Source organism: Convolutriloba macropyga, chromosome 15 (genome assembly GCF_964194025.1).
Source record: "Convolutriloba macropyga chromosome 15, txConMacr16.3, whole genome shotgun sequence".
Classification (NCBI taxonomy): domain Eukaryota; kingdom Metazoa; phylum Xenacoelomorpha; order Acoela; family Convolutidae; genus Convolutriloba; species Convolutriloba macropyga.
Genome location: NC_134482.1, coordinates 2,282,772 through 2,309,113, shown reverse-complemented (window position 1 = coordinate 2,309,113; position 26,342 = coordinate 2,282,772). Strand labels below are relative to the sequence as shown.

The window sequence follows — 26,342 nt, the reverse complement described above, 5'->3', positions numbered from 1 at the left end:
AAATTTGCGTTGCTGATGCATTGACGCTTCAAAATGAAGTCGGACTAATTTTAAGACCTGGCGAATGACTTACCGGCAGTGTATGCATAGGCATAGAACGCAGCATAGACAGAGGAATAGAAGTAGGAGGAATATGGCCAGTGCCACTCCAACTATAGAGCCTGGCAATTCTCCACCCAACCACACAGGCACAAACTGGTCCAGACTTCCTCCCTTCCCACCAAAGACTCCACCGGAGTCATTGTCCAGTCCTGTACAACACAAGGCATCGTCATTGAAATATATATATATTATTGGCTTTGATCAACATACAATTATGCTGAAATACAAGGTGAAATTTAAATCTTAGAGTGTTTGTTTTTGTGATCGTCCTGAGTTGAAGGTTCATAGCTCGTTTAGTAAGCGAAATCATCAAACGTAGGATAGCGACATCAGACACAAAGCAAACAAAACAGGATTCTTTATACCTCACCATCAATTGAATCTATTTATGCCTTATTCAATGGAATAACGTTTGTAATACAATTCATTACACTGATATCGGCCTTTGTTTCAAAAAAACTTCATCCAAAACGATCAACAGTCAAATGTAAAAACAAATGTAAAGGTCAAATGTGAAACATTTGACATTCGAGACTGTTTTGAACAGAATTTATTTGATCGCCAACCCCCCCCCCCTTCGAGCAACTTACGCAGAAAATAATAAATTTACTAAAGAAAATAATAATTTTCTAAGTGTTACAAAATGTTGTAATTTCTGCAGTTTTATTAGATTAGATAAATATGCTGAATTCTGAAGTTGGAGAAAAATGCATAATACTAACGCCTGCAGCAGTATACTCTGAGGAACTTCCATAACTTAACTGACGAAAAAAATGACGACAGCCTAGTTTTCTTATAAGTTTCGAAAAGTGTTCTAATTTCGTCCGCACTTTCATTAGATTCAAAGAATGCGGCGAGTTCAGTTTATATATTGGAGGACAATAAGCTTAATATTAACAACGATTAGCAGTCTACTCTAAGAAACTTTGATAACTTAATGCAATAAGTCTTTAAACATTAATTCTTAGTGTCCGGGGCTTTATTGGTTTATCCTTTCTTTTGATTTCTTGATTTCACCTTCTTACCTAATACGTATTTGAGTAAAATTTCTGAATCAATTCTAAATTCCATTCAGTTGAAACAGAGAGTGAGGTAAGTCAAACGTGAGAAGTGGTGACTTATGTAAAACGAAAAAAGAGCACCTAAATTATAGCCGTTGAGAGTGTGACGGCGGCTATTAATCAAAGTTTATTAATTTAAAAAGTTTATCAAATTTTATTAATTTAAAGTACACTTTGTATTCTAGTGTCACAATAAATGAGATTAAATCTGAGGTCAGCAGAAAAATGAATTTTCAGAGCACAATTTCTTTGGAACAAAATTTCTGACGACTTTTCCTCCGATTTCAAAATCTCTAACTGCTAATGTTTATTCTACTAGAAGCAGTAAAAATGGGCAACTTATGAAGAAAAAATGTGTCAGAAAAACTGTTGAATTGTGGCACACTCACAAAATGACTTCGAAATTTTTTGCTTCTCGTCTTTTTGGCCCCATTACATTCCTTCTGACACTTATCCCGTCACGGTTTGAAAAACATTAGAAATATTCTAGGAACAAAAAATATCTTTAAATTTAGTTTTAACACGCTATTGATAATCACTTGTACAGAAAAACACCCTAGCTCAACAATGTCAGAACTTACAAATCTGTTATTTAAAATGATCTTTCAAATTGTTAAATAGTTCACAAAAGCCTTAAAGAATCCCGAGTTTCAATCAAACTTATTATTTTTGAAAAATCGGTTCGTGGGTTCCAATTTCAATAAAAGTCAGTATTGTGCATTCCGACATTATTCGCCCGCTCTAAATCTGACTTTCACGTTTAAAAAAAAACAATTTTTTTTTGGAAATTAATGCGAGCTTTCCTTTCTACGGTGCTACTGATATGAAAACTGATTTAGGCTTCGAAAAGCGAGCAAAACTAAATTGTCATGAAAAGCAAGCAAAACCTGAAAACAAATTGTCAGCGATAGAAAGAGCTTACTTTACAAGAGTAAAGAGTTAAATGGCAGTTAATTATTCAGCATTGATTCAATTGATTATTGGAAATAACATTAACCTACTTTGGATATCATTAACTACTGCTAACGAGTACGGATCTCTTCTGTCATTGCCCCCACCCACATCCATTTGAACCCCATTTTACATGTACATGCATAATTTTTGCATTTCATACACTTATGCACAAACGGCATTTAAAATTTAATGGACCAGCGAAGTTTTTAAAAATTTACGGCAATTAAACTCGGCCGTAATTTTTCTGACAAATGAAAACAAAAATCCATCTAATCGTCCATCGGTGTCGGTAGTTTACTGACTAAAATAGGGGCTATGTCTGGACCAAAAATTACATATGGGGGACAAACTGGTTATATAGGACTGGGTGGCAAACCAAAGAAGATCTAATTGGGCAATCTCTTTTTGGGCAATCTCTTTATGATTGGCCTGACCTGGCTTTCTTGCGTCATCAAGTTAGTTGATTCGGAACTTGTTGTAAGCGCAATTAAGAGCGCTGAAATCAAATAGTCAAGCGATAACATGAACCGACGAACGTCGGACAAATTGCTCTCGAACGACACGCGGAGCTATTTAATTCAGAGGGGGGCTGTAGCCCAGATAATTTTTATGGGTGCAAAAATTTCGATCGAGTTTATAAACAACAACTGAATTTTGCGTCTGGTTTTCTACTTCATTAGAAACAGCCAGTCTTCAACGTGCTAATACTAACACTTTTTTAATAAATTTAATGGATCTCGGGAGGCATAAATCAACAACAATGGCTGAAAATTGTGCGAAAGAAAAAAATTTTCCTCAAAAACCAATAAGTTCGATAAACACACAATTAATATATAGTTTTTGGTCGGGACACCAAAATTTGCGTTGCTGATGCATTGACGCTTCAAAATGAAGTCGGACTAATTTTAAGACCTGGCGAATGACTTACCGGCAGTGTATGCATAGGCATAGAACGCAGCATAGACAGAGGAATAGAAGTAGGAGGAATATGGCCAGTGCCACTCCAACTATAGAGCCTGGCAATTCTCCACCCAACCACACAGGCACAAACTGGTCCAGACTTCCTCCCTTCCCACCAAAGACTCCACCGGAGTCATTGTCCAGTCCTGTACAACACAAGGCATCGTCATTGAAATATATATATATTATTGGCTTTGATCAACATACAATTATGCTGAAATACAAGGTGAAATTTAAATCTTAGAGTGTTTGTTTTTGTGATCGTCCTGAGTTGAAGGTTCATAGCTCGTTTAGTAAGCGAAATCATCAAACGTAGGATAGCGACATCAGACACAAAGCAAACAAAACAGGATTCTTTATACCTCACCATCAATTGAATCTATTTATGCCTTATTCAATGGAATAACGTTTGTAATACAATTCATTACACTGATATCGGCCTTTGTTTCAAAAAAACTTCATCCAAAACGATCAACAGTCAAATGTAAAAACAAATGTAAAGGTCAAATGTGAAACATTTGACATTCGAGACTGTTTTGAACAGAATTTATTTGATCGCCAACCCCCCCTTCGAGCAACTTACGCAGAAATAAGATTCTTGCGTGAAATAGGGGTAAATGACCGAAGGTTTCGAAATTTACAACGAAGTGTTACTGAATTGTGGCATTTTCATATGTTGATGATTTGCGTGAAAACACGCTTCGAAAATTTCTTATGTCAAATTTCATCTCAATCTTATTCTTCAGTATTGGATGCTTGACAATGACTTAATTTTCCCAAATATCTTTAACATTTTGGTTATATATTTTACTTATTTCGGAAAAGAAAAACAATTTGTAAATTTGTTTACAACACAAGTTAATATTAAAACAAAAAATGAGCAAAAATACAACTACAAGAGCTCATGAAAAAAAAACGGGTCCTGTAAAAAGTCCTGTACTGAAACTTTGAAAAACAACTCTTACATGTTAGATTTTCTCATTTACGATTATAGTAATTACTTTATACCAAATTAGGTCACTTAAACTTGCTCAGTTCATAATGACACGTTAAAATACATAAGATAATTGACAATTAATGAGCAGTTCAGCTTCTAATAAAGAGTGGGGAGAAAGAGAGTATAGCATTATAATATTATGATAGAAAACAAACAACTTAACAACTGTTCAAACACAATATTGTTCACAAAGCCAACAGATGCAAAAAAATTACTGCGAAAAAGATGAACCGTCACCGTGTTCACAAAAATTGAATGATGTAAATATAACATTTCTCGGTTCTTACTTGCTTATTACTGCGCCAGTATTGAGTATGGAATGTCTTGAATGTGTAGCCCCCAACCTTATTGTTCACTGTTGGCTTTGTGAAAAGTTCAAATAATCTAAATTAAAAGTTTTAGACAATCAATAGTGAGCTATCGAAAGATAAAAAACTGTCTTTCAATACAAAAAGATCGACGAAGCTCTTGTCAACTGCGTTCGCACATGTTTCGACCACTCACTCTCATCTATATTCTTTTTTGCCAAACATATCAAACAGAGAACAAGTAAATTGAAAAAACAAACATTTCTTGAACATCAAATTATAATAGGCATTTTCTTTTTTTGATGTCTCCAATTACATGGCACACTCGCCAAACAAAACAACTGTTTTACTTAAAGTGCAACAGATTGGCGAAGAAGTGTCTGTTTTTGACTCTGATATATTAATTAGCTCCTAACTAAACGCAGCATCGAAGGAACCATATTGTCGCACAATAGCAGCGAAGTAGACCGTTGAGGACTTAGTGTTAAAACAACTACTGTGACTGAAGACAAAGGTGTGAAAAATGTTGATTGAAAAAAAGGCCAAAAAAGGCTTCAATTCGCCTAAAAATTAGCAAAATAGCTGAAGAACCTCCAAATTAGCATAAAACTCCAAGTGATTACCAGAAACCTTCAAACCAATATCAAGACAACCCTTGAAATTGATACAATATCATAATTAAACCGTTTCACAAAAAAGAAGCGACCACTTTAAAAGCCGCGCGTGAACAGAAAATTTCCCTCGCTTACAGATTTTTTTTTACGCCTCTCTTTCTCACTCTCGCGAAAATATCGGTATGAAAAAAAAAAACAATCTTTTCGCTGCACTCTTCAATTTTGTTCAGCACCCAAACCACTCCAAAATTTTTCACACGTTTCATTTCCTGCTTCAAAATACACTTTAATAAAACTTATTGAAAAAAGACACTTCTCCAACACTCTTCTTCGAGTCGTAAAAAAGACAAACTCAGTCCAAATACTTAGATATCTTCACTTTGAAAACTTCAACCAGCGATAACTTTCTGAAGCCATGAAGAAAGCATAAACCAACTGAGGGACTAACTGTTGTGGAACGATAGGGGGCACATATAATTCAAAGGGGATGTAGCCTAGGAAATTTTTCATAAGTGCGAAAAATTAAGCTTAGAGGCGGGTTCGAACCATGAATCTCCCTGTTGACAGTATGACACATTAACCACACAGGTACATCAAAAATGAAATCTCCTCGTTACAATGCCTTATTTTAGCAACAGCCTCAAATTACGAATGAGAGGAATTTGAGTCAGGCTCCAATCAAGATGACAAGCTTGAAAAAGTCACTTGAGAAACCAAATCCAAATAATGTTCCAGAAAAAGCCAAATATTGCATAAAATTACACATACACTTACAATAATCCCTTCGTTCGATAGCAATTAGCAACAACTCACTAACACTCCGAATGATGAAATTGAATTATGCAGATTAAAACCATTTCAAACATTTTGTTCCCAAGCAAGAGAAGAAAAAGTAAGCACCTGACTGTAGAGTTATTTACGTCATCACCGACTTGAGTGAAAATTACAGTGAGAAATTTCAAATAAAGGTACTTTGTTTATTTGTATTTAATTTGAGCTGCTAGCTAATTATCTTCACAAAACTTCGATTAAAAAATTTTCCGGTTCAAAAGGGGGATAAAGCAACCAAGTTTTTGGTTTTTATAGAATAATTTCATTGCAGTACCAAAAAAAAGGGCACCAACCAAAATGTCTTGTTTTTTATGGGTTAATTTTACCAAGAAATCCTTCACAACGTGAAGCACTTTTTAACAAACTGGTGGTCCCATATATTTGCAATCCCGGAGATCAGAAAAATAATTGTCAAAACGACGTTTAAAAATCAGATTTTGTAATGTAATGCAAAATTATTCTGCTATATGTCAAACTTCAATCAATCTTGCTCAAATTTAAGGCTGATCAAGTGATATCTGCCAGATGCACGAGTTACGCATTCTTACTAAATGAATCCCTATCAAAAATGTTAAAACTGAAATACCAATAAATGTTGCACGCAATCTTGACAGTTTGCTACGGGTCTTAAAATTTTACCACTTACGTGCTGCACACTTTGCACTCTTTAAGGAATTGCGAACTTAATTATGTCTCATGAGGGTGAATCCTTCATTCGGACAAGGGAGTGCATATGCCATAGTGAAATATTCATTGAGTGTGCAAGATGGCATTTCAACTGGTTCCCAATCATTCGTTTTCGTTAGGTTAAAGTGATATCGCTTTAGCGTTCAACCAGCTTCATGCTCCTTTTTAACAAGCTAAGTCAAGTGAACGAATCTCGTTCGTATTCAATTCGCTCTTAAAAGTATTTTTCGATTTGTTATCAAGCTCTTTCTAATTTTTTATTTCATATACGAGTTGTTGCTTTAGTTTGACTACGGGCAGGCACAGAGAAAAGGGACTTGAAAGTTGAACTAATATATCGTATTCTTTTAAACGGTCTTCAGGTTTCAGGATGTTCAGTCCACCCTCCATTATTGGCCACCAAAAGATATTCCGGCATTTTCGATTGTAGGCTGGATTCGTTACAAGATTCAGTAGAAGCTCATCGTTGATTGATTTCGCACAAGCTCTTCAATATTAGGTGTTGTACGAGCAAAATAGGTCAATTTATGCTGAACCGAATAGAACGAATGGTTAGCCTCTGAGTCTACCGCACTTTCAATTGCTAATAATTCTCTCAAATTTAATGATTTTATTTCTTGGTGAGCAGTATTTCGATACAAATCATTTTATTTAAATACTATCAAACAAAACATTACGATGACTTAGAAATTTAATTAAGAAATTCAACAGTCAAGAGAGCACTCTATTTTCATTTTTGTGCCTCGTGTTCTGTATTGTGACCCATAAGCGTTGCCATTAGTGTAAGCGTAAGTTGTTCAGCTAAATTTTGCTATAAGAACTCAAGAACTATAGATTTCTAAAGTTGTAGCTCATTTTTAAAAGAATAGAAAATAATTGAATAGAAATTAGACTGCTTCATGAAAACTAAAAAAAAATTTCCAGTTTTCCAATTCAATGAACCATTTTTTTAAATGACCTATAACTTCATTCGGATGCTATAAAATTGCATTAAAGTAGGATTTTAGTTCTCGATGAATACGATTTCAAAGCCGGTGGCTTAAAATAAATAAGTATTTCTTGTTACAACACACCTGGTATAGGAGTGTTAGTAACAGTTTAGTTGCGTAAAATTGATTAAAAGCTCGGTAGAGCTTTAAACTACATGTGTTTACATTAAGCTTAACCCTTTTTGAAAAACCCAGATAATTATTTCAATGATCCTGGAAGCAATTTGAGAAACAAAATAATTTTCGCCAGATAAAAATTTTAAATGATCCTTAATAACTCCAAATGCAACATTAAATTTCGAAGAGCTATAACTCGATATACCGATATTGCCCCGTTCCAATATGACACAACCTACTATCTTCATAGTTCCTATTTTTGGACTATATCAACGTGCAATGCAACTTTACTAACTTAGCACATCAATTCGTGTTCTCTATACTATCTCTTGATTTGCAATTTAGGGCAACAGCATATCTTAAGAATGGGAGGAGAGTATTAAAATAGGATACATCATTCTCTTTTCACTCTTTCAATGCAACCAAACCTCCTTAGTTCCGTCACATCCATTCACCCCCTCCCCTGTCACCGCAATTCCCAGTTGTCTACTTCCCTTCAATCGATTAGGTAATACCTACCGCCCTCCTATTTCCCCTCTCATCCCAAATTAAACACTTCGCTCACGTGTCAAAGTAGAACAAACGCCTTTTTTCCAAAAAAAAACAAAAGCGTTTGTTAATTTTTTGAGACGAACTGCACGGTGGCAATCAACGTGTTATTAAGTCAATTGCTGAACTAGGCCAGTGGCGCCTCAATTAACACCTGATTAAGAAAAAAGTTTTGTATTTGTATACGTTAGAATTCACATGTTTTTTTAAATCAAATGTAGGAAATATATCAAATTTCGGAAACTAAAAAAACGCAAAACTAAAGCAGAGATAAAAATATTATTGACAAAAATTGTATTGAAATTTTCCCTTACTTTACACAAATATTTACTTAAGAGGAAAAATAATCACAGTTGCATCTTTCAGCTAGCAAAAAATCAAACTCAATTAATATAATGGATTTTTGCGATCGGCCACTCCTAAAAATTAATTTCACGGGTAGCCCGATAGACAGCAAGTCACCCAAGTGAACAAAAAAATGAACCCAAATTTAGCCAACCTTTAGGCGCCAAGAAATCACTAAAGCAACAAAAGCATCATAAATAGGAATAGAAAACTTGACAGTTTGCTCGCTAAGCCCGTTAGCACGTGGTGTCAATTAGCTGGTGCAACATTCTTTCCTGCCTAGATAAGCACCCCCACCCTATCAACCCAGTATGCAAGGCAGGTGTTTTCATACAATTTGCACACTAGTTTTACTTTGCAATTACAACTTGAACAACCTATTACACTTGCTGTAGCAACAGCCACTACTAATACTGAATACAGACATACATATTATTCTGCAAGTCAGTACAAGTTCATATTCCCAATTCAAGTTGCTTCCCGGTTTTCTCACGTACCAAACCCCCCTCAGGGTACTAAATCTGCCGATCCAAATCTACAACTCTAACCACATTTCAAATATTCCAACAAGTGAATCGTCAACACAGCGGGGCGACACTTCAAGTGCATGAACAAGAGCAAGTCAAGTTGAACAGAAACTCAAAATTGATCAAATAATCTTATCCCTGTTTGCTTTTGTAGTTCCTTGTTACTTTTCAATAGGCGCATTCAAGCATTCATTCAATTCTCACTCACTAAATATTAATCTTCTTCCATCTCTCCCGGTAGAATGTAAACAGTATAATTTACCCTTATGATATAGATTTTTTACCCTTATAATGATAGACATTAATTATTTTGTTATATCTACTCTGGTTTTTATTAGGCTACACAAACCATTAGTATGAGGAACGGACGAATTAGTTTGTTCACACAAGCGTATGAATTCACAATCGAGTGATCCAGTGGAGGGGGGGGGGTTCACATTTCCTTTCCTATTACTTGAACAGGGACAGATGGTATTGTGTAGAGTGGAATTAAAAGTCAGGCAGGGGTAAGAGAGTAGTTATAAGGGACAGAGGGCCAAACACCTCTGCGATTGGTTGTCAAGTCCAAACTGAACAACAACTAAACACTTGTCTGATTAACTACATGTGATAACAAATACCATTCCATAATACAGCAGGCTAGCCTTGTTCTAACTCACAGAACAAGCTGCAAAAGCCGCTCAAGCCAATTATGTTAGCCTTTGTTCTAAAAGCACATGCATTTTCTAATCTTATTTCGGGAAGCACTAACTTCCCAGAATTAGGCTAGAATGCCTGAAGAAATTCAGCGCAGAAAGAGCTTTAAAGTCCACGCTCCACCCCTGAGTGACAAATTTTTTCATCCCTCTTTGTGAGTCAAACCAATGGGGGGTGGGGGTACTTCAATGATAACAATAATGTGCATGACCTCATAAGAGAGCGTTAACCGTAACTATTTATAAATACACAGTGTGAAAACTTCCTACAATAGATGATAAAGAAAAACAATTCTAAATTTAGCAACAATAGTCTTTTAAATCTGCAAATTATCCACCCAAATACAAACAATCCACACATTATCTAGACTAGACTTCCTCCTACTTCGCCTTTTATTTGAATTTTGCATTTTGATCGCCCGCCCTTTCACAGTGCGTGAACAGAAAATTGAAATGACCCTGGTTTGACTTCCGAGAGTAAAATTAAAATAAGCGTGAATCCACATAAAAACCCAGAGGCTCTTTTGCGCTTATTCACAACGGCGACCTTCATATCGAGAAATAATTGATAGCCGTGAACTCGTCTTGTCAACTTTTGTCTTTTCTAGCATATTTGTTTCCTCTATTCATTCGTTATACATCCGGCTTCAAAATAGCAGACATGGTCAAAGATAAACAACCAATTTATCAGAAAATCTTAGTATGTCTCATCTTGATCAAAAAAATGCATCCATAGAATCGTTTCTAGAAAAATGCAGAAAACTCGTTTATCGCCAGCTCTAAATTTTGAATTTGGAGTAAAAATTTTAAAAAATGTTTTAACTAGTTTCATATTTGCATAAGAAAAGTAAGTTTCATTTCGTTTTAAGAAGATAAATGAGTACTGAAGTTTGGAAATATGTCAAATCAGAATAATTTTTCCCACCAAGTGCATATAGCTAACAGAATAAGAAATAAGCGTCCATTTAATGAATATACTTTCCAATAAATATCGTTGATTTCTCCATCATTGGCTAAAACTTAGCACTGTATAGTGAAAATGGCTGCACAATATATTCACACTGGAAAAACTGATGCAGAAAGCAGCGAAAAAGCTGAATACTTTTCCATTAAAGTTTTCCCATTTTCAGCGCACATCAGAGTAATATTTACTTTGAAAATCACTTCGCAGCAGTCTCATTTGTCTTATATTCTCTCCTCAACAGCATGTCAAAAATGACAGCATGAGAGTAATCGTATTGTAAGAAAACAACAAAACTTTTCTACGATAAGTTTTCAATTTTTCAAAACTAGAAACACAGCTGGGCAATACCAAAAAATCTGAAGAATCTGTTCTCAAAGGTGGCTTCTCTGAAGAAAAATTTTGCAAAAAAATAATTCACAAAGGAACAATGATGTACAACAAAAAATTGAGGATTACCCTTGAAAATATTTTGATGAATTTGCACTAACAGCTGCTTTACGTCTCTCCTTAAATAATTACGAACATTATTTTGCACCAGGCAAGATCAATTAAAAGGTAATTCCACAGAAACGCCTCAAAATGATGTCAAAGAGAGACTCTGATCTTTAGAACTATTGCTACCGATCCACAAAATTTCTTGACTTTTAGAAGGGTCGGATTAATCACGATTGTTCGGAGAAATTATAGCAAATTCAATTAATTGATGGTGCAGAAGCTGGCGTTAGTTTTCGCTGACACATTTTTTCCTAATGTTGTCCGAATGAAAAATGCAAAAGTAAAAATGCAGAATTTCAAGACTGCTACTAAGCGGAGAACAGATTTTAATTAATTAATTAACAGAGGCAGTCTTCTGCGGACAAGTTGATTCTATTTTCATAAACATGTATAGTATACGTTTAAGAGCATGGAGTGATACTACATAAACTCTTCGTGAAGTAAACCATGATCACTATAATTTCTTGACCATGGCTAATTATTCGTTGGTTTCTTAGACTGGCCACTGCCACATGAACTTTCCATAAGTAAACGTGTCACTTGGCCTTTTAAGTCTTTCTTTTCTGACTTAGGTTTTTGTTCAAACAGAACAGAATCCTAACTTCTCTCTCTGAGGTCTTTGCAGTTTGCTCAAATAACAAATGAGCCACTAATGCCTTTTCCCCAGCTCGCATCTAACCTCTCATAAGAAAGCTATTATTGCAGGTAGAGGTGATATTTGAACACTTTGGGTTAATCAAATCAACATCACTAGTTAAACTATAAGTTTATAGACCTAACATGAAGTATTTTAACACAATGACAGCTTCAGCTGTATTTCAATCAAATTGACATCAAACTCCAGTCAAATATGAGCTGTTTGAACAACAAATCATTAGTCATAAATGTTGTTCACCTTCAAACCATGTTTCTCCCCATTTAAAAGGAGCCCGGGGCAGACCAAAGATTGATTGAATTACTTTCAAGATGACAAAATACGATCTAGCACAAATGGTACTTCTGAGAGATAGATGAAAGGATAGTTTAGAAATGTGGATTGCATTTACATCTCTTTTGATGAGGAAAACGTGACCGGCTATGACCCTACAGACACTTGTAAAGGGTTCTCAAGTACCATATATCACACAGGCGAAACATCAGCTAGCCAGTATTTTTAAAAGCTACATTTTTTACGAGTTCCAACATGCAATGAATTGTAACTACCTATAAAAAGCATTGAGTTTTTCTAATCCTTATATTTAAGATTAAGAAATATTGCATATTGGAACTTGTACTCCAAATGTCACGTATATGTGAACAAAATGGCAGTGTCTATTTTTTATTATCTACACGAATTATTTTCAATGAAAAAAATGGACACTGCCATATTTAAGATTAAGAAATATTGCATATTGGAACTTGTACTCCAAATGTCACGTTTATGTGAACAAAATGGCAGTGTCTATTTTTTATTATCTACACGAATTATTTTCAATGAAAAAAATGGACACTGCCATTTTGTTCACATATACATGTCAATTAAAGTACCGGTTCAGCCATGAATAATTTCTTCAAGTCTCCAATTTAGCAAAGCATTTTTTTTACAGAACCTCATAGTTTATTTACCTCAAGCACTAAAAACATAATCAGACTCAAATCTATTAAGCAATCATGACATTATCAAAAAACCAACAGCGACCACATCAAAAAAATTGCAACATTGCTGTGAACAAACTTGCGAATATCTTCCGTTATACCTTAAACAACACAATGACAGTAACGATACGGTTTCAATTGCAACCATAACAATTTATCACGTGGAGACGCAATCAACCAGATCAAGGTCTCAATACATCAAAGGGGTTTGCCTGCCGGTATGCGTGATGAATATAGAGTATATAGGATGATGATGATGCAATAATAGCCATCAGAAAACTACCCCCCCCCCCCACTCAAATCTACCACCAAAAAAGAACAGACATACCGCAGTGCACTTTACCCAAATAGCCTCCCAAGAGCCATTATGCCCCCTGCAAATCTAACCACTCCAATATTGCGTTTGTTTTTATTAATATTACCATACATGTGTGAACAGGGTGAAATAAATCGAAGCCTCCCTTAGCTCATTTTTTCACCCTAACAACGTCAATACCTAACCACCCTCTCATTTTTTAACCCCAGCACAGCCAATATCAATCTAGCGACAATATTACCCTAGCACATGCGAATTTTGGCCGACCATGAACTCTGTGGCTGTCTGAGTGTATACGTGAGAGTATTTGTGGGGACCGCCTTTGTTTTTGATACAGTTGAATTCAGGAGGCATGAAATTTTTTGTTCACTCTACCATTGCAGCACACATACAGATAAGAAAGAGCAGCGCATAGATTGAATAGATGATAACAAAAGCACTTGAAAATCGATAGACGCTAGCATATTTTCTCTCCCTCTGTTCTCTATCTCACATATTTCTCAATGGATTTATGCTCCAACTAAGCTATGAATTAGTCACTATGTTAAAGCCACCATTTCTTGCATTAACTCACTCCAGTTAATTATATAAAAAGTGTTTCTCCACTTTTAGCAGAAATTTGTCATTCCATTTTTCATTACTCCTTTCAACTTTTCGTGTTCCACTTTTTATATTTTATATAACTTTCTCTGTAACTGAAAGTTGAAGATGTTGAAACAGTTCTCCTCCCCATGGTGAACAACACTCACAAATAAACAAAAACAAAAACACTGCTGTTTATGTAGTTTCCTTTACTCATCACTGTGATCACTTTGATCTGCATGTGAAAAATAACACCACGAAAGGTCAAACTTCTTAATAAGGAAATGAAGCCGAAATGCGGAGTTTTGTTTCACGACACAAGAACATGAAAGGATACAGTTAAGTCCTGAACAGCTGACAAATAAGGTCACGATACTACTATGGAGTGATGTAAATGTCTTAATGACATCAATTTTGAATTTGTTAACTTTGAAATTCGTGATTACGGTAGTTTGCATGTCACGAAGAACTGTAACCGTTCAAATGGGTCTTAATCACGACGCAAAACTCTACTGCAGTGACTTGACAGATACGTAAAAATGCAGGAAATAAGTTCGGGAAAATATTTCGCAAAAATGAAAGTCAAACATCAATCAAAAATTGATCTCGAACAGGCCTTGGCAATCTGAATCAGGGGCTGTAGTCCAAATTATTTTTCCTTTTGGGTGCAAAGAAATCCGACCAGTGAAGTCTTCGAAGCTCCGACCTCCTGATTTCTCGACCGAACACTTACCACTCGGCTATCAGGCATTTTTGATTTCTCCTATCTTACAATCGTTTTTATTTCAGCAACAAACTTTACATCTGAGCGCAAGCAACTGAGATCACATGAAGAAAAATGAAGCAGACAAGCGTGAAAAAGTCACTTGAGAAATCAAAGAATGTTCGAGAACAAAAGCGCAAAAACGTTTACAATTATTATTTCAAAATTTTTTCGAAAGCAATTAGGAAACTACCCACACTTTCAAAACACTCACTATAACCCAGAATTCAACTAACACTAAACCAAAAATATGTTCATTTAAGTGCACATCAGCATAAACAACAAAATTGACACTGATGCAAAAAAATGCAGTAGATTTTTTCAGTCAACAGTTCAGTTATACCCTCTTCATGCCTATTGGTTATCGAGCTCCTCCTTGCAGAGGCAAAGACCAAACATAGACCGAAAATTTTCAAGAAAGATTTTCGAGTTAAAGATTTCAATAACATCATGACGTAGAAATAATTGTAGTAACGCACTCTAGAAAACATAACCATATTATCTACTCAAATAGATAATAACCCAGTTATCAAGAAAAACAGAAATTTTTGAAAATAGACATGAATGCCTTTCAACTTCACTGAGTTTGCAGAGATTAAAAATTCGTCAAAAATCAATGGCTGACAGATGATATAGATGTTTACTAAGAGACTTTAGACCACTTTTCAGCTACTTTTCTGTAAAACATTTAAATTAATAACTCATTTCTGTCCTGTAAAAAATTTCTGGGCAGATTCTCAAACTTATTTAAAAAGTATATTGTAGTAAAAGAAAATAGCTGCAATGGCTTTACTGACCAGCTGCAGAAAAAGTCTTATGAAATTTAGCCCTCCTGCTGGTGTTGAAATGAAATTTAGCCCTCCCATGAAGGAATTAAACTCGATCGAGTTCTTTCTGATGAAAAGTTTTTAACGCAAACTATATAAAAACTGTACGATGAGTGCAAAGGATGTCATTATAAGATAAGTTTTAGACAAGTGGCTTCAATGGGTGATTAAAAACTACTTTTAGTTTCTGTAGGAGCGTTGACAAAAATCTTAAGCAATTCCTCGAGCTCTTTAAATTTGGTCATACACTCGCTTATAAAAACCTAGATGGACTTCTACCGCAAAAACAGAAAAAATCAGCACCTCAAAACCACTCGCTCCTTCAACCGGTTTCAGCGTGATCAAAATAACCACTTACAATTTTGTGATGCACTGGAAAATTGATAATACCAGTTACTAGCACTTAGGCAACGCACATCGAAAAAGCTCACAAAAGGCCTGATGGCCACAAAATTTAAATTGCATGAAAATATTAAGGACTTTTGCATTTCAAATTTATTCTATATTTTCCAATAATTAAGCAGCCTCAGTCACAGAGTACGTGCCATTACATAGTAGATCAGGTCGTGCTGCAAATAAAGCGACTAATGTCGGAAGAATTGCTCTCGAACAACAGGCGGGAGGAAAACAGTTGACCACGCCGGGATTCGAAACTCGGATCTCCCGCTCCGTAACCTAAAGCACTACCCACTCGGCAACAAGCTGCCCACTCGGCAACAAGCAATTTTATTTCAGCAACAAGCTTTACTTCACCGTGAGAACAATAGAGTTCTAGAAGAAAAGCGCAAAAACGGCCAAGCGAAAAATTTGCATAAAAAAGACGTATAAAAAACATGTTTACAATAATTGCTATGAAGTTCGTTCAAGAGCAATTAATAATATGCACCCGCTAAGATCCAAAAATAAAAAAATAATCATTTTCTTAAAGCTTTTACAAACGATTCAAAAAATTTTAATGCTGTAAGTAACTGCTAATAAATTTCGTTATTAAGATTGTCAATATTTTAAATGATCAGTTGAATAGATCTCATTTGATCAGTTGAATAGTTCGGACATTTGCTCCGAACGTTTTCTATCTGCAGTCTCTCATATGGTGATATGAAGCACGTGTATGCTTGACTTATGTGACAAAAAACTCGATATTGTGTCCCAAGGTACTCCAAAGTTGTACTAAATCATGATTTTACTGCACATTTGTTTCTTGCAACAATTAACAAATACTTTCAGGTGAAAATGAACACTCAAACGAATTCCAACTTAGCAAGTGTAGTCCCTGCAAGCAAGCAAACATTTCCCCATTTCCTTCTCTTTGCCCACGGTTACTTAAATATATATAAGCATATGTTATGTGCAAAGTACACAATAACCGTTTTAGCTAGTCTAATTACTACAACGTGTGAACAGAATTATAACTCTGTTACAATTCCCTTTCTTTTTAGATCGAAGCCTCCCTTGTGTATTCACTACATATTAGAGGGAACTGGAAAATTGAAATATTGATGATAAACGACATAATTAAAACATTTCATGGAGCGACCAATTACTACGCCGCCATTCTTTGTAGTTTCCTTTAAAAGGAAGCATCTCAACTTAGTTTTTAAAGCCAAGTGAGCGGAAAACGATAGTAAACTATTGGAAAAAATGAACAAATAAACAAAGTGATATAGGCATTGCTCCACTTGTGAGGAAGAAACAAACAAGTTGTAAACACGTAAACATGTACACAAACAGAAAGTGATGAGTCAGAATGGAGCTAAAATTTGTTAGTTCAGTACTGCAGTTAAATTGTGGCTAAGTGGGTTCTAACTGTCACTGTTCCGTGGAAATGGGGAACAAATTCTAGCTCACATGTCAACAGTCACCAGGTTTATCAAAGAGCAATTTATGGGTCTATTAATAACACTTACAGTGCTCTACTTATTACCCATAACCGAACAATTCAGCACGTGAAAACATTGCGAAAGGCGTCTGTCAGTTAACAAAAAGTGAAGGGGGAGGAAACAAATGGTGTATAGAGAATAAGCAGATAGATGAATGGATAATAAATAGATGGATTTTTATCAGCATTGTGAATTGGACATTTTGGATTGATAATGGGGATAATGAAATAGTGAGAGGTGGAGTAGGTGAGAGCGTAAAAGGAGCGACTTGAGTGATGGAATACAGGGTGATAACTGGTTGGTTAAGGGGTTAATGGGATATTTTGACAAGTATGGGTTGGTTGCTCACTGTTGCATTGTGTATAGTAAGTACTTAATGACGTTGGACTGTACAACCAAAAATTGAGCAACCAGAACTTTATCAAGAGGCAGATGATGGCTAGCACAGCAGAGGGTTGATTACTGCATTTACTGTTGGATTGGAAGTGTCACAGGATGATTAATTAACGAGTCAGTTAATCCCATGTATATCTATATATTGCGTAATGTATCTTAAAAATGATTGTTTGAGTCCAAAATTTGACCAAAAGAACGAATCAGAGGTGCAGTCAAACCTGCATCAGGGGTTGAGATAAGATTATTTTTGAAACCCCAACTTATGTTATGTAAGACACACTCATGCAGCCACAGAACCAGAATGCAAATTATTACAAAGTCAACAGGCTACTAAAATTCGCAATCGCAATTTCACTTCAACGCCAAACGGAATCAAATCGAAAGATTTTAAAAAAATGTTGTGTACTTAATAACACGAAAATATTCCTTTAAGTTGTTCCCTTAGTTCAGGCGCCCCGAGTTTTCAAGGACAAGCTTGAGTTTTTTAAGTTCTATGTTGATTTATTCCCTTTGACTTCTACTGTTTCTGATTTTGGCGTTATAAACAATATTTATAACATCCCACGTAAGTAACCTAGCAATTAATTATAATCCGAATAGCTTTTGAAATCAAGTGATAAACAAATGTCACTACTAAAATTTACTGTGACTATTTGAAAAATGGAAATTGGAATAAGGATTGCATAATAATTGAACTATGAACCTCCAGATTTATGACAGCTAATATTAATATATCGAGATTCTTTATGTATGTATGGGTATTTGAGCTTACCTGTGGCATATTTGGAGGGTAGGTTGAAGTAGTCAGTCCCATTGACCTCCACCCCATCCAGTGTGTGAACAGTGTAGATCTACAACACACGAGAATCATGCATGAGCAACATACCAGAAGTGAAAATTATATTACGGTTTCAATTTATAGAACGCAACTATGTTACGACACAAACGGGATATAGTTCCCATCCTCGCCGCGCAATATTCAAAGTTGAGTATTTGATAATCATGGAAAAATAGGACAGCCACATAGTCTTAGAGTTTCACGTAAACCACGGACCTCGCGCTAATTAGTCTAGATCTAATGTCGATTTTTCCTTCAAAAATTCAGACAAAGCACAGTTGGAGATACCTCATCTTTTAAACCGATAAATGATTTGATTAAACGATGCAAAAGCGATACAAACAGACGCTGAAATAACGATGGCCTTGACTATAAAAAAGCTTGAGTTAAAAAGATTGCTAAAATCGGAATGGGTGCTGTTTAGATTACTCAACGTCATGTGAGATAAACTACACACAATTTCCGTCTTTTTTCATTTAATGAATTGGCATTATGGAAAAGAAAATTTTCACAAAGATGCAAGCAAGACCACTAATTCAGGGGAACGAAGGTTTAAAAAACTGTTTGACTAGTAATGAGTAAAACTTCACGTCAGAAGTGAATTTTAAATTTGTTCAAATGTCGACTTCTAACTTGCTTTTGATATTGAGTATGGTTCTATCGCAACCCATAGGTACTCAAAAACAGGAAAAGGTTTTCCACCAACTTTGAGTTGCCAAATTTGACTTTACGAGGGTTAGAACTGTGGCATTAAGTTTAAAGGACGTTCGGTTAAGCTCAAATGTCTTAGCTTTGATCGTGGGATATCTGAGATCTTGTCGGATCAATCTTTGATCTTGAACGTGAACATAGATGAAAAGAAGGAATAGAAGAGATAAGAAGGCTGTAATGTGTACCTGGAAAGATACGTTGTCAAACTGGTTATTAAAGCTAGGAAAGAGCACAGTTAGGTCATATGTTGTGTTCGTATCTATCACTGCCACTATTGCACTAGAATCACTTCCACTTCCACCGGACTGAGAAGGACGGGAGGACGAACCAGAGGAGGAATCGAGCTTTGCCAGAACTCTGTACCCAGTAACGTTGTAATCTGTATCGTAGAATGTCTTCGCTGACTCCTTCAATTCCTCTAGTCGCTCTGGGGGACTCCAGTTTATGAACAAGTGCTGCTCGGCCGACACTTTTTTCGTTGACGCTGAATGAGCCACAACTAAAAAGGGAATCAAAACAGATCTTCCATGGGAGTAAAAAATATGGTAAATCAGTTCGAAACTGCAATTAAGGAGCTGAGCAGCAAATGTTGCATAAAAAAGTCGCACTTTTTACCTGAGTGGTGGATTTCCCTCGAATTTAGCGTACATGAAACAATTTACAATTTATTTAAACCCAATCACACGGTTTACCATTATCAGTGCAAAGCGTCTCATTTTGTTTACTCGAAAACGTGAAAAAAATGGTTCACGTGGGGGGAAGAGGAAACAAGTTCAAACTCACTTGCTGGCACAGTGGAGAATGGTTCGGACTCCGTGTACACAACAGACTCCTTGTCAGTTACACGGTTGAATGCTTTCACTAAGCAGACATAGTAGCCATTTGGACGGAAGCCATTCATGACCACTGAGTGCTTGTCAGTGACAGTCATCGCTGAAATATTTTTTATAATTGACACAACTGCGAGTTACAAATAACTGGTGTTCAAAAACTATATCGATTTTCAGAGGTATAACTATAAGACACACCTCAAGCTACTGTTACCTTGGTCTACGCATTGATTCAAAGATAACATTTCAAAACCAAAGATAAACGCTGTCAAGTAAAATGACAACCGCAATTCATTTACTACATATTTTAAGGTATTGAATCACCTTTTGAGTCTAAAATATTCATTTTTATGTCAATGATGGTTTCAAATCTTTCATTCAGAGGAACAATTATGCAAATTTCAACTGCTGAAACATACAGCTCATAAATAGTCAAACTGGTGAATAAAAGTTTATTATTTAGTTGGGAAGTATGACAGATGTCATGATCTTCATTTAAGATCGGGTTTTGCCAGCTCAACTATTCATCCCAAAATAATTTATTGAAACCAGATAAAGATTTAAGCCTTAGGAGCACCTAAAAATTTTAAATATTCTGCAAAACGCATAAATGTTAAGCAGAACCCAAGAAAAAAGCAGCTCATTCAAAACGAAAAAATCGAGTAACAAATAGCTGATAATTAAAAGCATCGAAAAGTGGACACGAAGTTTGTCAGAAGAAAACTTAGCTAAATCACGTCACTCTGCTTGAAAACGAGCTTTAAAATCTGGCATTCTAGCATAGCACTGCAGAGATTTGGCATTTCCGAAAATTGCATGTTTTAAGCAGTGCGTGCTTGAAGCTTAAATCGAAGATAATCAAATCACCCTCACTCTTTTCATGGGTACCAAGAAGCAAATCTAATATTACACGATAGCAGACTCTAAAGGCCACAGCAGCAAGCATTCAAGAACTAATGAAGGATATCAATAAAATAGACGATTGTTGCAAAAAAAATGCTGGCGTCGGAGACAAACATAAATTGATCGAAATTAAAACCATACCATCAAAACATCTTACAATGCACAGGACAGATACTTATTGAAACCATTACCTCCATTCTTTCTTAAAAATTACAGCTTAAGAATACTGAAAACTCTGTTTATCAACAGGTTGTTATTTATCAACAACTATTGTTGAGGCCTTCGTAGCCGATTCTTGCTCAATTTACATTTAATAGAAAGGCAAATTAAGGAATGATTCTTGCTAGATTTTATAGTAGTAGTAGTAGTAGTAGTAGTAGTAGGGATTTGGCCCTTCGGTGTCGTCGGGCGCGGGGACTGTGTCCCCGTTCTTTGTCCATGGTTGCTGTTAAATTTTCCACGTATCGCTGACTAGTTCGTTGTAACTCGTTTCAAAATGATGCCACAGATAATTGAGTAGTCGACCTTTCAAACCCAATGCATTTCCGAATTGTAAGCTGTGTGGAAGTCTATTCACAAGAGCACAAGTTCTAAAGAAGAAGCTTTGCTGACAAATTTCAAGGCGTGGTTTTGAATGTTCGAATTTCAGTTCGTTTTCACTCCGTAATGAACGTGTGGTGGTCCTCAAGCAGACAAATTGATCAATATTGAAGTTGAAATGACCCGTAAGAATTTTAGAAAGAAAAAGTAAATCCTGTAATTGTAGATATAAAGAGAGCGGTAAGATACGACTGCAATAAAGTAGTTCTCTATAATTGTTATTGCTCGTGCTGTTGATCCATTTCAAACTCTTTTTCTGAACACTTTCAAGTACTTTTGTGTTTGTTACATTAGCAAACCAACAAACACTTCCGTATAATAAAACAATCAATACCATAGATTTGTACAAGTTTAATTTAATTGACGGAGTTAGGTGTGGTGAGCTTCTTTTTAACATGAAAAGAACTCCGAGCGCTTTGTTCGCGGACTTTTTTATGTGGATGTACCACTTAAGATCACTTGTTAGATAAACTCCTAAATCCTTCTGTACGTGTACTTTTTCGATCCAGGTTCCAAAAAATTTAAAGTGATGCATGGAATTAGACATTGAGATATGAGAGCATTTTTTGACGTTTAAGGTGAGTTTATGTTGTTCACTCCATTTCATCACCCTAAAAAGATCGATCTGACAAACGAGACTGGACTTATTAACTGATATGAATTTAGCGTCGTCGGCACAAAGGAGAGGAATAACAGCTCTGCAACTTTCTGGTAAATCGTTGACGTAGATTACAAAGAAGAGGGATGCCAGAAGAGATCCCTGCGGAACTCCACTTGTAACGTTAACACTTTCAGAAAAATGACCGTTGATTCTAACTCTTTGAGTCCTTCCGATTAGGTAAGATTGCAATAATTTGATAACTTTCCCGCGGACACCAAGATTGAATAGTTTTGTTAAAAGAATACCGTGATCGACATTATCAAACGCTTTCTCATAGTCGGTATAAATTATGTCAATATTTTCTTTTGAATCAATTGATTTATAGATAGCTTCTAGGTCAACCAAGAGTTGAACGACGCATGAGCGACCTTTTCGAAAACCGTATTGGGCTTGATGAAATATTGGTTCTAAATGCCGGTAAAGACATAAAAAAACAACGTTCAAAAATTTTAGATGCAATTGACAGAAGAGAAACCTGCCTATAATTCTCTACCTCAGCCTTACAACCTTTTTTGTAGGTGGGAACAACTACTGAGTTTTTCCAGCTACCTGGAAAAACACTCGTTTGTTTTATTTTGTAGAAAATCTGGTTTAGGGATTTACTGACTGCCCTTGAACACCTTTTGTATACAATTGCAGGAATTTCGTCCGGACCTTTTGCTTTGTGAACATCCAAATTTTCGCAGATCTTTTCAATCGTTTGTTGGGAAATATCAAAATCTGTAAATAATGGTAGCAATGGGGGCGAATTGTTAGGGACGAAGCTGGAAGAAATTTTGAAAATTGAGGCAAAATATTTTGAGAAAAGAGAGCATTGACGAACAGGATCATTAGCAATTTCGTTCTTAAATGAGACAGAATTTGGAATCGCGGTCGCTTTGAAGTTTCTGTAGTATTTGAAAAGTTTTTCAGTTGATCGGGATGCCCCTAAATTTGATTCATACTCAGCTCTATCTTCTTCAATCAGCGTTTCAGCAATGCCCTCTAGCATTGCTATTTTCTTCATATTGTTTGCATTGTTCCTTCTAGCTGTTTCAAGGCGTTTAATTGCGTTTGACGTCGGCGGTTTAATCCACGGTGATAATTGAGATCGATGCATTGTCCTTTTTGGAACGTTTTCAAATATTATTGGTCTAACCCAATCGTACCACTGTTCAAGCAGAACATTAATGTTACTCCAACAAAATCCATGAAAAGGTAATTCAGTTATCTGTTTATTCATTTCATCAAATCTAGCTTTACAGAAGCTGTAAACTATCTTTGAATTTGTTTCTCTTAAATATGAGGAGCTTAGGTTTCTGACTCTAACTTTAAGGGCAATTGCATCATGATTCGATAACAGACTGATGTCCAGATTAATTTTCTTGCAGTATATAACTTCTGTTTTTGGGTTTACTAAGATGAGATCCAGAATACCTGATGCTGCAGTAGGGAAATCAATGATTTGCTGAAAGCTGTGAAAGCTAATTAGGTCAACAAACTTCTGTGTATCTGAGTTCTTAGCTGCGTACTCACTCATGCCAATCAATTTCCGGCAGATTGAAATCACCATAAACAATTGTTGAATAGAAGGTCTTTGACAGTGTAAAGATTTCCTCAAATAGTAGATAGCGATCTTGACGTGAAATAGCATACGGACTGGGACATGATGAAATCGGGGGGGCATAAAAACACACAAGTAAAATATCCCGAGAATTAAAACAGAGAGAACATGCTATCACGCCTCCACAAATATTTGAATAAAGAGGAATTTGTCTAGAGACAAAAGTATTCTTGATAGCAATCAAAACACCTCCGTGTTTTGATGTATTATTATCAGCTTTTCTTTCTGATCGAAAGATTGCGTAATTGGGAAGAAATAGCTCGTTATCGTGAAATGAGCAATGAAGCCAAGTCTCTGTAAGCATGAAGAAGTCTACGCTTTTCAGATTCACGTAGTTAGCAAGTCTGGTGCGTTTATCTCGATTGATTATGCTACGTACATTGAATACAAACGACTCGAGATATTCCTCGGATTCTTGTTTCACATTTAGTCACCATTGAGATACCTCAATTTCAGTCCCATCATAGTACAGTTTTTGGTTGAAAATTCGAAATTTGTTGTGCAGGTATCCTTCTTCGTTAATCAGTTTGTATCGTTTGATTAGACATTCCTTCTCTTTCATTTGCTCTTCCTTGGTCAGAGACTTGCTAACAAAGATCGTTGTTCCTTTGTCTTGATTATAGTACTTAATTTTGTGAGCGTTTGCAAGCAATTTTCTTACCGTCCAGGAATTGTTGAAAGTCACTAACAGCGATCTTGGTTTAGAACTTGATTTGGTAAACTTACCCAATCGTCTGATATTGGAAACTGTGTTTCCATTTTCTCCAAGAAAATCAATGATTCGCTGAGTCTCTTTAATTTCATGCTGCATAATGTCCGAATATTTTGAATTTGGTTGCGAAGAAAATTCTGGTATACCCGAAATTTTAATTTCCAAACTGGTATCTATCTTTGGGGAACTTTCAGTGTTGACATTAGGCAATTTGAGTTGGGGAGGAATTATAGAGTGAGTTGACTTAGCTTTCAAGTCTGACAGTGTCGATTTGATTTCCTGTAGACTGTTGTTTATGTCTTCCTTGAATTCCATCTCTGTGGTTGTCTTCAATCTCACAAGCTTCTTCACGGCTTTAGTGCAATCATTGCAAAACCAGAAGACGCCTTCGGTGGACATGTATGTCAACGCTTCAGTTGGAATCTTTGTGCATGTGTGGTGTACCCAGCAACCACATTTGTCACATCCAATAGAATTTGTAGTTTCATCAACTGTTGACGAGCAATGAGGACATGTTAAGTCTGAACCACTACTGGTTGACTTTGTCCTTGTCATGTTTCCCATACAATAAATCACGCGATTGTAATTGCTAATAGCTTTTACCTTGACAAATCGTGAACTGTTATTTATTGGACATTATCAGGGTCAAAGCGATTTCCCCTATTGAAACCAAGGTGCATGATAATAGGTAGTATTATAAAAAATCAAAATCAAACGAAAATTTAAATCTACTGGAAACTGAACTTTCTGATGCTAAATTGTGTTCCTTAGAGTATTGAAATATTAGATACCAATATCTTGAACGAAAATTGTACCATTCGACAAGTATGCTACACTGTAACCAAAATAGATTCTATCAGCAAACCTGTTCTTTTCTTGATGTTCCTGCTGCCAAACTAAGTAAAAATGGTAAATTCAAGTAAAAACGGTCTCACCCCGGACAACAGCCAAAACGACTCAATTTTTAAGTTCTAACGACAAAAGTTCTAATGACCGATATTGGCAGCAATTGGTGATTTCATTTCAGTTGAAAGGACCCAAAAACATTTCAAATCAACAGTCTTAAAAAGATTATAAAACTGAAAAGAGCGGAAATGATTCTGAACTTCCAACCGCGATAAATTCGTACTTAGACTAACGGTCTTCTGTTTGATTATTCCTATAGTTGGAGCCAAAAATCCACCAAAGTACACAATTGATCAGCTGAAAGTTAGCCCAGAAATTTCAAACCCTGATTGCTCCAAAATTACACAATTTAAATAAAAGATAGAAGAGCTGATCCGAAGCAAAAGTTCCGCCTCCGGGCAAGGAATGAAATTTAAATTAACAGTGGTCAATTTCAAGCACTTTCAAGCAAAAAAAATCTTAAAAAACTTACAGTTGATGATGTCTTCTCGCTTAGCTGCTAAACTGCACTGAATCTCATACTTGACTGGCTCTTCTGAATCTGGAGATTCCACAGGCTGCCATTGCAGTAAAATAAATGAGTCGAACGGCAAAACTTCCAAAATCCTGAAATAAACGGTGAAGCTGTTTTAGACTTTTGTAATACTCCTGCGTAAAATAAAGTTCTTTATTGCCTTTCTTGATGCATAATTGCAGCCTGATTATTGAAGAGAAGCCAGTAAGATCTTATCATAAGCGCTTCTATACAATGCAGCGAAATATTAAAAAGAAATCTCATTAGCATTATAGACCCGTTAGTGATTCTCATAGCTTAAGAAAAAGTAAATTGGAAACACCCTTCCCCAACACTGGTAAAAATCGGCCCCTGTAGGACCGGGATCCTTCCAGCGCTACGTCCACTATGCATTCTCTAAATTTCATCAATAAAATGAAGGTAAATAAATATGAAGACAAATGAAGAATATTGAAAGGAAAAAATAGATA

At 35.8% G+C, this 26,342-nt stretch overlaps 2 protein-coding genes across 2 annotated transcripts in view; both read right to left on the bottom strand.

The window, feature by feature from the left end:
* LOC142354692 (uncharacterized) overlaps positions 1-26,342 on the bottom strand; it is a 361,988-nt gene that overhangs the window by 116,145 nt on the left and 219,501 nt on the right. The gene's annotated exons all lie outside the window — the stretch shown is intronic.
* LOC142354549 (ephrin type-B receptor 3-like) overlaps positions 1-26,342 on the bottom strand; it is a 60,032-nt gene that overhangs the window by 32,106 nt on the left and 1,584 nt on the right. Inside the window, exons 4-10 of the mRNA XM_075406869.1 lie at positions 25,831-25,964; positions 19,927-20,076; positions 19,329-19,642; positions 18,367-18,445; positions 3,046-3,223; positions 2,790-2,808; positions 74-297 (exon numbers count right to left, since the gene is read on the bottom strand). Coding sequence (XP_075262984.1) covers positions 74-297; positions 2,790-2,808; positions 3,046-3,223; positions 18,367-18,445; positions 19,329-19,642; positions 19,927-20,076; positions 25,831-25,964 — 1,098 coding nt within the window. The remainder of the gene's footprint in view (positions 1-73; positions 298-2,789; positions 2,809-3,045; positions 3,224-18,366; positions 18,446-19,328; positions 19,643-19,926; positions 20,077-25,830; positions 25,965-26,342) is intronic.